Here is a 10545-nt window from a genome sequence, read left to right as displayed (position 1 = left end):
TTTTTCATTGTTTTTCCTTTTGCTTTGTAATTTTTTTTCTTAAATGCAGGTATCTCTGACACTGGTCTCATCTGATTTCTAAGAAACTACAGACGAGCTGAGAGAGAAGGCAGCAAGGAAGCATCAGGAGTGCCCTGAACAAGTACTTAGTGTGTGGTCCTCAAAAAGCATAGAGAGAGAGATTTTGGGCCAGTTGCTGGCTAACAGAAGTATGGGACTGTCAGGTTTGGGTCTGTGAGCAAGAAAACGGTCTCCTGTTGTTTAGCTCCTCCCGTGTTCAGGGAAACAGAACATTCTACATTCTCTCTACATGAACAAGATTGCAGTAAAGGTACTTGAACCCATCATAGATTTCTCCTCCTAACTGGAACAACCTGCAGGGCCCCAAACTGTGACTAGCCACTTAGGTCAAAAGTGGTAACACTAACTACAGTGAGAAACTGGAAAATCTAAGGCATTCCTCATATGCTGATCCCAGACTCTTCTTGGCATATGAGCCTCTCCCCAGAAATCCATTAGATCAGGAAAATAATCAACTCCTCTCAAATGTTGTCAAGAGCAATCTTCTTGCTTTCTGCTTAAACAGAATCAATTTTTCAGCTCCTCTTCTAAGGTGTTATTGTTGTCTCTGATCACCTACTTGTGGCATCCATGTTCTGTGTCAATGTTCTCATTGTGGTTGCCTCTCATAGGTTGTGTGCCAACCTGTCACACAGCCAGTAGGACCGTAGTAAATGGCTCTGTAGCAGAAGGTTGTCATTTGCAGTGCTCTCTTTTAGGCAGACAGCAGAAGCTGTAGCCAGCAGAGATAGTCAATAGCCACTAAGTCTTTACAGGGCTCAACTCATTTGAGGTAAATCTACCTTCATGGGCAAGTTTAAGACGAAACTCCTGTGAAGCTACAGATACAGACTTCCCCCGACCCTCCAGCTTTATGTAATGAAAGTGCCTTAGGCCATTGGTGTTTGCTTTTGGAATATGCAGCTTTTCTTAAGCTTGGAGCCTTTCCAAAGTGACTTGGCTGTGAGCTTAGTTGGAAACCCTTAATTCTCATTTCAAATACAGTACCAACCTTGCCTCACCTTCCCTCCTCTCCCCAATTTCCTTCTGAGCCTGGAGCTTTGTGGAAGGAACATCTGGCTGTGATCCTCAATGCCTTGTTTCGAACATCATTCGTCCCTCAATTTTTCTGCCAGGACAACTACCAGCAGAAACCCATTTTCATTTTGCTCCATCTGCTTGGAGCAGAAAAGCTGTTGGCTGTAAACCTGCAGTGTTCAATGTCCTTGCCCAGATAGTCATTATGGAACAGAAATGGGTGCTTAGGGAAGAATTCTGAGACCTCAGGGCCCAATAGAGGAAAAAACTATAGGTAGTGCCCTGTTGCCAAATCCAGATCTTCAGTCTCTTCCAAATTTTGGGATCCTGGATTCACTCCTCATTCCTGGCATCTGTTGTGCAACGAAGATTCCCTCTCTCTTTGTCCATTAACATGGCAGGCTATATTGAATAGCAAGTCCTAGGTATGCTGTTTGGTTCCTCAAAGAATGGACAAGCTTTTTCTTCAGCCCTTGATCTTCATTCATTGTCATGGCCTTTTGGTGTTATCCAGTACTGCCACCCCCAAAGTTCAAAACTCATGATTCAAATGCCCTCCAAAATGAGATTTTTTTTTAAAAGAAAACCATTGTGATTCTTGGTTAGCTTTCAGACTCTTGTATGTATGGGGGGGGTGGGGGTGGAGGAGGGTGACACCTACTGTTGTCATCTCTCAGTATACAGTAAGTAAAGTGACTTATTTTGGGGGGTGGGAAGGAGGGCACTGCAGGAGCTCTGGATAGAAGATGGAATTGAGATAAAATTATAAACTTGCCTCAGATACTGCCCGATAGTGTAGAGGGCTTCAAACCCCAAATTTCCAATTATTTCTCTGCACTCCCAGCCCCAGATCTGCCCCTTGGTTTCTGTGTACCTTGTCTCCTCCTGTAGCTATGGAGGCTCTTAACCTCCCCGCCTCGCCCTAAGGTGGCATGCGGGGCATCTCCAGAAATTCTTCACCCCTCACTCCTAGAGCTGTCTAGCTAGAGAAGAGCTGCCTGCCTCCCTTTTTTTCCTTTTTTCCACAAGGGAGGAGGAAGCGAGCTTCCCTGAGCTGCTGGGTTCTCTCAGCTTCCTCCCCTCTTGGGACAATGGTATTGGCTGCTCCTTCCCCTACCCAGAAACTTCTGTGGGTCTTGGGGAGAGAGCTCTGCCTGCCAAAGGCAGCAGCTATCATAGAATCATAGAATATCAGGGTTGGAAGGGACCTCAAGAGGTCATCTAGTCCAACCCCTTGCTCAAAGCAGGACCAATTCCCCAATTTTTGCCCCAGATCCCAAATGGCCCCCTCAAGGATTGAACTCATAACCCTGGGTTTAGTAGGCCAATGCTCAAACCACTGAGTTATCCCTCCCCCAAAGAATATGTGCTCCAGGTGAGGCTCGAACTCACAACCTCGGCATTGCTCTGCTCTGTACTGCTGTATAAGTACCGCGCGCTAACCGATTGCGCCACTGGAGCCCTGTTTGCGCCACTGGAGCTGTGCTTCTCCAGGAGCCAGGGAAGTAAGGAAGGCAGCCAATAGGAGGCCCTTCCATCTTGGTAGATCTGAAAAATCAACATGAGCAAAGAACTTCTTTCTCTTTCTCTCTCTCTCTCACCGAGACTGCCTGCAGCAATGGCCAAAATCCTGGCAACAAACTGTGAGAGTTGATAACACCTGTTGCACCTAACCTTTGAGGACATTAACAAGTGATCTTCATCTGTTACTGGCACTGTTTGTTGGCCTGAATGATGCCCTGTTTGGAACGTCCAGTTGTGCACTGGGTTTTCCTGAATTACCAGCATTTGTCTATGACTGGTGGTTCTTGTAACTCCAGATGGCTGCCAGTGCCTGATTATCTGTCTCTGGCCAGCTGACAGCGCGTTCCTAGGAAATCTTCTGAAACATCCTTGGTGAGAAAGGAGTTGTTAGCAGGACAATGCTGAAGAAGAAGCTGATACCATTTAAAAGAGCAGGCAAATGAGCTCTCTGATGCATGCAGCGCTATTACCACTTGTAAGCATCTTCTGGCAAACTTGATCTTTGGTCAACAGACCAGTGGTCCAGTTGGACTATTAACGTACAGAGGTAAAGGTTTATCATCAGAAATATCTGTGCCATGGTAAGGATTCTAAACCATGTGTGATCCCATTAACTAGTTAGACTAGGCAAGATGTTATCATACAATCACCCATGTGGTAAGTTATTTGATATGTTTGATCAGCTTGATATATGGCACATATGTACGGTCTGATTTGTCTTTACAGTCACTTCTATTTCAGCGTTTTAAAAGTGTTTTTGTATGTTTTATCTGTATAATGTATAGGATGTGATGGGATCCCTGGGGTACAACCTGGAACTGGGGTACCATTATGCCCCCTTATCTCTCAAGCCTTGGCTGTCTTTCACAAGGGTTTTCTAGTGACAACAGCAAACCCCTCCAGGCGCTGTTATCACTCAGTACAATAGCATGTGGAGCCCGACACCCAGCTAAATTGCATGAATGCTCCCTGAGACACTCACAAATCACACAGAGAAAAGCACCAGCAAATCTCCCAAGCCCCCAGGCTTGCACCCCAGGACTGTATTGTCTTGCCCTGGTCAGAAGCCTGACCAATGTAAGTTCATTACCGAGTCTGTCCCTCCCTCAACGTGGTGAGGACACACACTGGCCTTTGTAAACTGAGCTGAGATTTACCAAGCACTTCAACCAAACCACACACTGTTTTAGGTAAAACACATAAGACAGATTTATTAACTACAGAAGGAAATATTTGAAGTCATTATAAGTCATAGGCACAAGAGGTCAGACATAGTTACCAAAGAAAATAAAATGTAAGAGTAAGCTTGCAGTCTAAATCCTGAACCTTATTAGACTAAGGGTATGTCTACACTATGAAATTAGGTCGAATTTATAGAAGTCAGTTTTTTAGAAATCGGTTTTATATATTCGAGTGTGTGTGTCCCCACAGAAAATGCTCTAAGTGCATTAAGTGAATTAACTCGGCGGAGCACTTCCACAGTACCAAGGCTAGAGTCGACTTCTGGAGTGTTGCACTGTGGGTAGCTATCCCACAGTTCCCGCAGTCTCCGCTGCCCGTTGGAATTCTGGGTTGAGATCCCAATGCCTGATGGGGCTAAAACATTGTCGCAGGTGGTTCTGGGTACATATCGTCAGGCCCCCGTTCCCTCCTTCCCTCCGTGAAAGCAAGGGCAGACAATCGTTTCGCGCCTTTTTTCTTGAGTTACCTGTGCAGACGCCATACCACGGCAAGCATGGAGCCCGCTCAGGTAACCGTCACCGTATGTCTCCTGGGTGCTGGCAGACGCAGTACTGCATTGCTACACAGTAGCAGCAACCCCTTGCCTTGTGGCAGCAGACGGTACAGTACGACTGGTAGCCGTCCTCGTCGTGTCCGAGATGCTCCTGGCCACGTCGCCCAGGAGCGCCTGGGCAGACATGGACGGAGGGACTAAATTTGGAGTGACTTGACCAGGTCATTCTCTTTAGTCCTGCAGTCAGTCCTATTGAACCATCTTATGGTGAGCAGGCAGGCGATACGGATTGCTAGCAGTCCTATTGTATCATCTTCTGCCAGGCAGCCATGAGATGTGGATGGCATGCAGTCCTTCTGCACCGTCTGCTGCCAGCCAAAGATGTAAAAGATAGATGGAGTGTATCAAAACAAGAAATAGACCAGATTTGTTTTGTACTCATTTGCTTCCTCCCCTCCCCCGTCTAGGGGACTCATTCCTCTAGGTCACACTGCAGTCACTCACAGGGAAGGTGCAGCGAGGTAAATCTAGCCATGTATCAATCAGAGGCCAGACTAACCTCCTTGTTCCAATAAGAACAATAACTTAGGTGCACCATTTCTTATTGGAACCCTCAGTGAAGTCCTGCCTGAAATACTCCTTGATGTAAAGCCACCCCCTTTGTTGATTTTAGCTCCCTGAAGCCAACCCTGTAAGCCGTGTCGTCAGTCGCCCCTCCCTCCGTCAGAGCAACGGCAGACAATCGTTCCACGCCTTTTTTCTGAGCGGACGCCATACCAAAGCAAGCATGGAGGCCGCTCAGCTCACTTTGGCAATTAGGAGCACATTAAACACCATACGCATTATCCAGCAGTATATGCAGCACCAGAACCTGGCAGAGCAATACCGGGCGAGGAGGCGACGTCAGCGCGGTCGCGTGAGTGATCAGGACATGGACACAGATTTCTCTGAAAGCCTGGGCCCTGCCAATGCAGGCATCATTGTGCTAATGGGGCAGGCTCATGCTGTGGAACGCCGATTCTGGGCTCGGGAAACAAGCACAGACTGGTGGGACCGCATAGTGTTGCAGGTCTGGGACGATTCCCAGTGGCTGCGACACTTTCGCATGCGTAAGGGCACTTTCATGGAACTTTGTGACTTGCTTTCCCCTGCCCTGAAGCGCATGAATACCAAGATGAGAGCAGCCCTCACAGTTGAGAAGCAAGTGGTGATAGCCCTGTGGAAGCTTGCAATGCCAGACAGCTACCGGTCAGTTGGGAATCAATTTGGAGTGGGCAAATCTACTGTGGGGGCTGCTGTGATGCAAGTAGCCCACGCAATCAAAGATCTGCTGATATCAAGGGTAGTGACCCTGGGAAATGTGCAGGTCTTAGTGGATGGCTTTGCTGCAATGGGATTCCCTAACTGTGGTGGGGCCATAGACGGAACCCATATCCCTATCTTGGCACCGGAGCATGAAGCCGGCGAGTACATAAACCGCAAGGGGTACTTTTCAATAGTGCTGCAGGCTCTGGTGGATCACAAGGGACGTTTCACCAACATCAACGTGGGATGGCCGGGAAAGGTACATGATGCTCGCATCTTCAGGAACTCTGGTCTGTTTCAAAAGCTGCAGGAAGGGACTTTATTCCCAGACCAGAAAATAACTGTTGGGGATGTTGAAATGCCTATAGTTATCCTTGGGGACCCAGCCTACCCTTAATGCCATGGCTCATGAAGCCGTACACAGGCAGCCTGGACAGTAGTCAGGAGCTGTTCAACTACAGGCTGAGCAAATGCAGAATGGTGGTAGAATGTGCATTTGGACGTTTAAAGGCGCGCTGCCGCAGTTTACTGACTCGCTTAGACCTCAGCGAAACCAATATTCCCACTGTTATTACTGCTTGCTGTGTGCTCCACAATATCTGTGAGAGTAAGGGGGAGATGTTTATGTCGGGGTGGGAGGTTGAGGCAAATCGCCTGGCTGCTGGTTACACGCAGCCAGACACCAGGGCGGTTAGAAGAGCACAGGAGGGCACGGTACGCATCAGAGAAGCTTTGAAAACCAGTTTCATGACTGGCCAGGCTACGGTGTGAAAGTTCTGTTTGTTTCTCCTTGATGAAACCCCCCGCCCCTTGGTTCACTCTACTTCCCTGTAAGCTAACCCCCATCCCCTCCTCCCTTCGATCACAGCTTGCAGAGGCAATAAAGTCATTGTTGCTTCACATTCATGCATTCTTTATTCATTCATCACACAAATAGGAGGATGACTACCAAGGTAGCCCAGGAGGGGTGGTGGAGGAGGGAAGGAAAATGCCACACAGCACTTTAAGCACAGCACTTTAAAAGTTTACAACTTTAAAATTTATTGAATGCCAGCCTTCTTTTTTTTGGGCAATCCTCTGTGGTGGAGTGGCTGGTTGGCCGGTGGCCCCCCCACCGCGTTCTTGGGCGTCTGGGTGTGGAGGCTATGGAACTTGGGGAGGAGGGTGGTTGGTTACACAGGGGCTGTAGTGGCAGTCTGTGCTCCAGCTGCCTTTGCTGCAGCTCAACCGTACACTGGAGCATACTGGTTTGGTCCTCCAGCAGCCTCAGCATTGAATCCTGCCTCCTCTAATCATGCTGCCGCCACATTTGAGCTTCAGCCCTGTCTTCAGCCCGCCACTTACTCTCTTCAGCCCGTCACCTCTCCTCCCGGTCATTTTGTGCTTTCCTGCACACTGACATTCTTTGCCTCCACGCATTCGTCTGTGCTCTGTCAGTGTGGGAGGACAGCATGAGCTCAGAGAACATTTCATCACGAGTGCGTTTTTTTTTCTTTCTAATCTTCACTAGCTTCTGGGAAGGAGAAGATCCTGTGATCATTGAAACACATGCAGCTGGTGGAGAAAAAAAAAGGGACAGCGGTATTTAAAAAGACACATTTTATAAAACAGTGGCTACAGTCTTTCAGGGTAAACCTTGCTGTTAACATTACATACATAGCACATGTGCTTTTGTTACAAGGTCGCGTTTTGCCTCCCCCCATCGCGTGGCTACCCCCTCAACCCTCTCCCCTCCCTGTGGCTAACAGCGGGGAACATTTCTGTTCAGCCGCAGGCAAACAGCCCAGCAGGAACGGGCTCCTCTGAGTGTCCCCTGAAGAAAAGCACCCTATTTCAACCAGGTGACCATGAATGATATCTCACTCTCCTGAGGATAATAGAGAGAGATAAAGAACGGATGTTGTTTGAACGCCAGCAAACATACACTGCAATGCTTTGTTGTACAGTGATTCCCAAGTACGTGTTACTGGCCTGGAGTGGTAAAGTGTCCTACCATGGAGGACGCAAGAAGGCTGCCCTCCCCAGAAACCTTTTGCAAAGGCTTTGGGAGTACATCCAGGAGAGCCGCGAATGCCAGGGCAAATTAATCCTTTCACATGCTTGCTTTTAAACCATGTATAGTATTTTAAAAGGTACACTCACCGGAGGTCCCTTCTCCGCCTGCCGGGTCCAGGAGGCAGCCTTGGGTGGGTTCGGGGGGTACTGGCTCCAGGTCCAGGGTGAGAAACAGTTCCTGGCTGACGGGAAAACCGGTTTCTCTGCTTGCTTGCTGTGAGCTATCTACAACCTCCTCCTCCTCATCATCATCATCTTCTTCGTCCCCAAAACCTGCTTCCGTATTGCCTCCATCTCCATTGAAGGAGTCAAACAACACGGCTGGGATAGTGGTGGCTGAACCCCATAAAATGGCCTGCAGCTCATCATAGAAGCGGCATGTTTGGGGCTCTGACCAGGAGCGGCCGTTTGCCCCTCTGGTTTTCTGGTAGGCTTGCCTCAGCTCCTTAAGTTTCAAGCGACACTGCTTCGGGTCCCTGTTATGGCCTCTGTCCTTCATGCCCTGGGAGATTTTGACAAAGGTTTTGGCATTTCGAAAACTGGAACGGAGTTCTGGTAGCACGGATTCCTCTCCCCATACAGCGATCAGATCCCGTACCTCCCGTTCAGTCCATGCTGGAGCTCTTTTGCGATTCTGGGACTCCATCATGGTCACCTCTGCTGATGAGCTCTGCATGGTCATCTGCAGCTTGCCATGCTGGCCAAACAGGAAATGAGATTCAAAAGTTCGCAGTTCTTTTCCTGTCTACCTGGCCAGTGCATCTGAGTTGAGAGTGCTGTCCAGAGCAGTCACAATGGAGCACTCTGGCATAGCTCCCGGAGGCCAATACCGTCGAATTGTGTCCACAGTACCCCAAATTCGACCCGGCAAGGCCGATTTAAGCACTAATCCACTTGTCAGGGGTGGAGTAAGGAAATCGATTTTAAGAGCCCTTTAAGTCGAAATAAAGGGCTTCATTGTGTGGACGGGTGCAGGTTTACATAGATTTAACGCTGCTAAATTCAACCTAAAATCCTAGTGTAGACCAGGGCTAACAGTATTTGGATTAAGCAGTTTTTCTCACCCCACTGGCTGTTACAGGTAGGTTATTATCCTTAATATACAGGCTTCCCCTTTAAGCCTGGGACCAGACTCCTCAGTCCAAGTCATTGTCTTCCCCAGCATTCTTGTTGCTTCCAGCAAAGGTGCGGGAGGAGAAAGGTAAAAGCATGATGCCACCATCCCCTATTTTATATCCTTAGTCCATGTGCCTAAAAAACACTAGCCCAGACACATCCTGGTGGGCTTTGCTGAGTCACATTTACTGAGCAATCCCCCATCATGTGCTGCTTGAGCAGCTCTCTTACAGCATTGTAAATCCCTTGTTTACAACTCCCATGCTGATTAATGATCATTTAACACCCTCTTGGGAGTGAATCACCTCCTTTGTTGTCACTGGAGAACTGGCAGTGGACGCCCCTCAAATATACAACATATTTCAGTAACAACCATACAACAAAATCTCAAAATATGTATGTCAAGGCTGATTCCCCACTCTGGCACTTCAAGTGCAGAAGGTGGGGGCCCGCAAGGATTTTAAAAATTAATACTGGCCACTCTAGGCTGGTATTAAACTCCCAAGGTCACAGCTTCTCTCTGACCTTGGATGGGTAGATGCTGCCACCACCCAAGTGCAGACCCCCTCCCCATTTTGAGAATCCAGGAAGGAACACTTGGGAATTCCTTCCTGTGGGGTACCATCGAGCCCTTTCACCCCCCTTCCTGGGAAGAGCTGAGGGGAAAAAAAGGAAATCAGCTGTTGCCACCAGCTAATTAAACAACATGTGCACAAATCTCTTAGGACACAAAAACCCAATCCTGTTCTTAAAAAACGTAAATTTTATTAAAACCAGAAAGAAAGAAAATACATCTGGAACTTAGTCTTTTGCCAGATTTAAAAAACGTCACTTACAAAATTTAAACATCAAGAATAACCTTCTTGAGGTCCATCTTAAAAGGCTATAAGCAAAACAAAAAGCATTTGGGGTTAGCACAGAGGAGTCCACAAGCCTTACAGAAAATAAAAGAAATAACCCTAATCACATCTTTCTAGACATTTCCTAATCTACTTACATATTTGGGTAGTTCTAGGTATAATCTGATGATTTCCATACCTGGCAAAAAGCTTTTTACAGCATAGTCATAGCCCTGACTTTGCTCTTTTCCCTCTCTCCAGAAAACAACCACAAAACACAAAGGGAAAGCTTTTTTCCCAATTTTAAAAAGTTCTAGCCCTCCCATTGGCTCTTTTGGCTCAGATGCCCACTCCTTTCCTTTTAGCTGTGGGCTTGGTAACCCTTTACAGGTAAAGCAAGTAGAGAACAAACACCAAAAGGGATTCCATAGCCAACTGGCTGGCTGGGTGTCCACAAAAGGGAGCTATCCCCGCTCTCATTTATCAAAATGTATATCGTTAGTGTGTATGAAATTAACAGAACAATGCGTTCCAGCAGATCATGACCTTTCATATGATATCTTACATGGCATGCTTTGTATGAAATATATCATAATTATGTGACGGGTAAATATGGGGGTTCCAGGGTGCTGCTTTGAGGTACAGCATGCCACATGGGTACCTTTTCAAATTTCTGGAAAAGGACAAGAAGGTTATAATGCTGGGTTGTTCCAGAGATCTCTTAATTTCCCTGTAGTTTCTAAACTTTATTATTTTATTGTAATTTGAAACTTCACTGACCCAACCTTGGAGCACCAATGGGTTTGGGGAGTTCTATAATCTTGTATTGCAAATCTTCAGACCAGAGATCACCTGTGGCTCACTTCTCAGTTG

General features: G+C 47.4%; 1 protein-coding gene and 1 non-coding gene across 3 annotated transcripts; one reads left to right on the top strand and one right to left on the bottom strand.

The window, feature by feature from the left end:
* Positions 1–180: 180 nt before the first annotated feature.
* Positions 181–6352, top strand: LOC141998930 (uncharacterized). 2 transcript variants are annotated; one of them, XM_074971906.1, is made up of 2 exons: positions 181–331; positions 5031–6352. In XM_074971906.1, the coding sequence occupies exons 1-2, from the start codon at positions 311–313 to the stop codon at positions 6057–6059; spliced, it is 1050 nt and encodes a 349-aa protein (XP_074828007.1). In that variant the 5' UTR covers positions 181–310; the 3' UTR covers positions 6060–6352. The 2 variants fall into 2 exon arrangements, with proteins under 2 accessions (XP_074828007.1, XP_074828016.1); XM_074971915.1 differs by lacking the exon at positions 181–331 and adding an exon at positions 3110–3279.
* Positions 2466–2559, bottom strand: TRNAI-UAU (transfer RNA isoleucine (anticodon UAU)). Its single transcript has 2 exons — positions 2522–2559; positions 2466–2501 (listed from the first exon to the last, which is right to left on the bottom strand). It is a non-coding gene; the product is annotated as a tRNA-Ile (tRNA).
* Positions 6353–10545: the final 4193 nt, after the last annotated feature.

The sequence above is a fragment of the Natator depressus genome, chromosome 1, assembly GCF_965152275.1.
Source record: "Natator depressus isolate rNatDep1 chromosome 1, rNatDep2.hap1, whole genome shotgun sequence".
In the NCBI taxonomy this organism is placed as follows: Eukaryota; Metazoa; Chordata; order Testudines; family Cheloniidae; genus Natator; species Natator depressus.
Note: the sequence above shows the minus strand (reverse complement) of the source record. Positions and strands in the feature narration are given on the sequence as shown.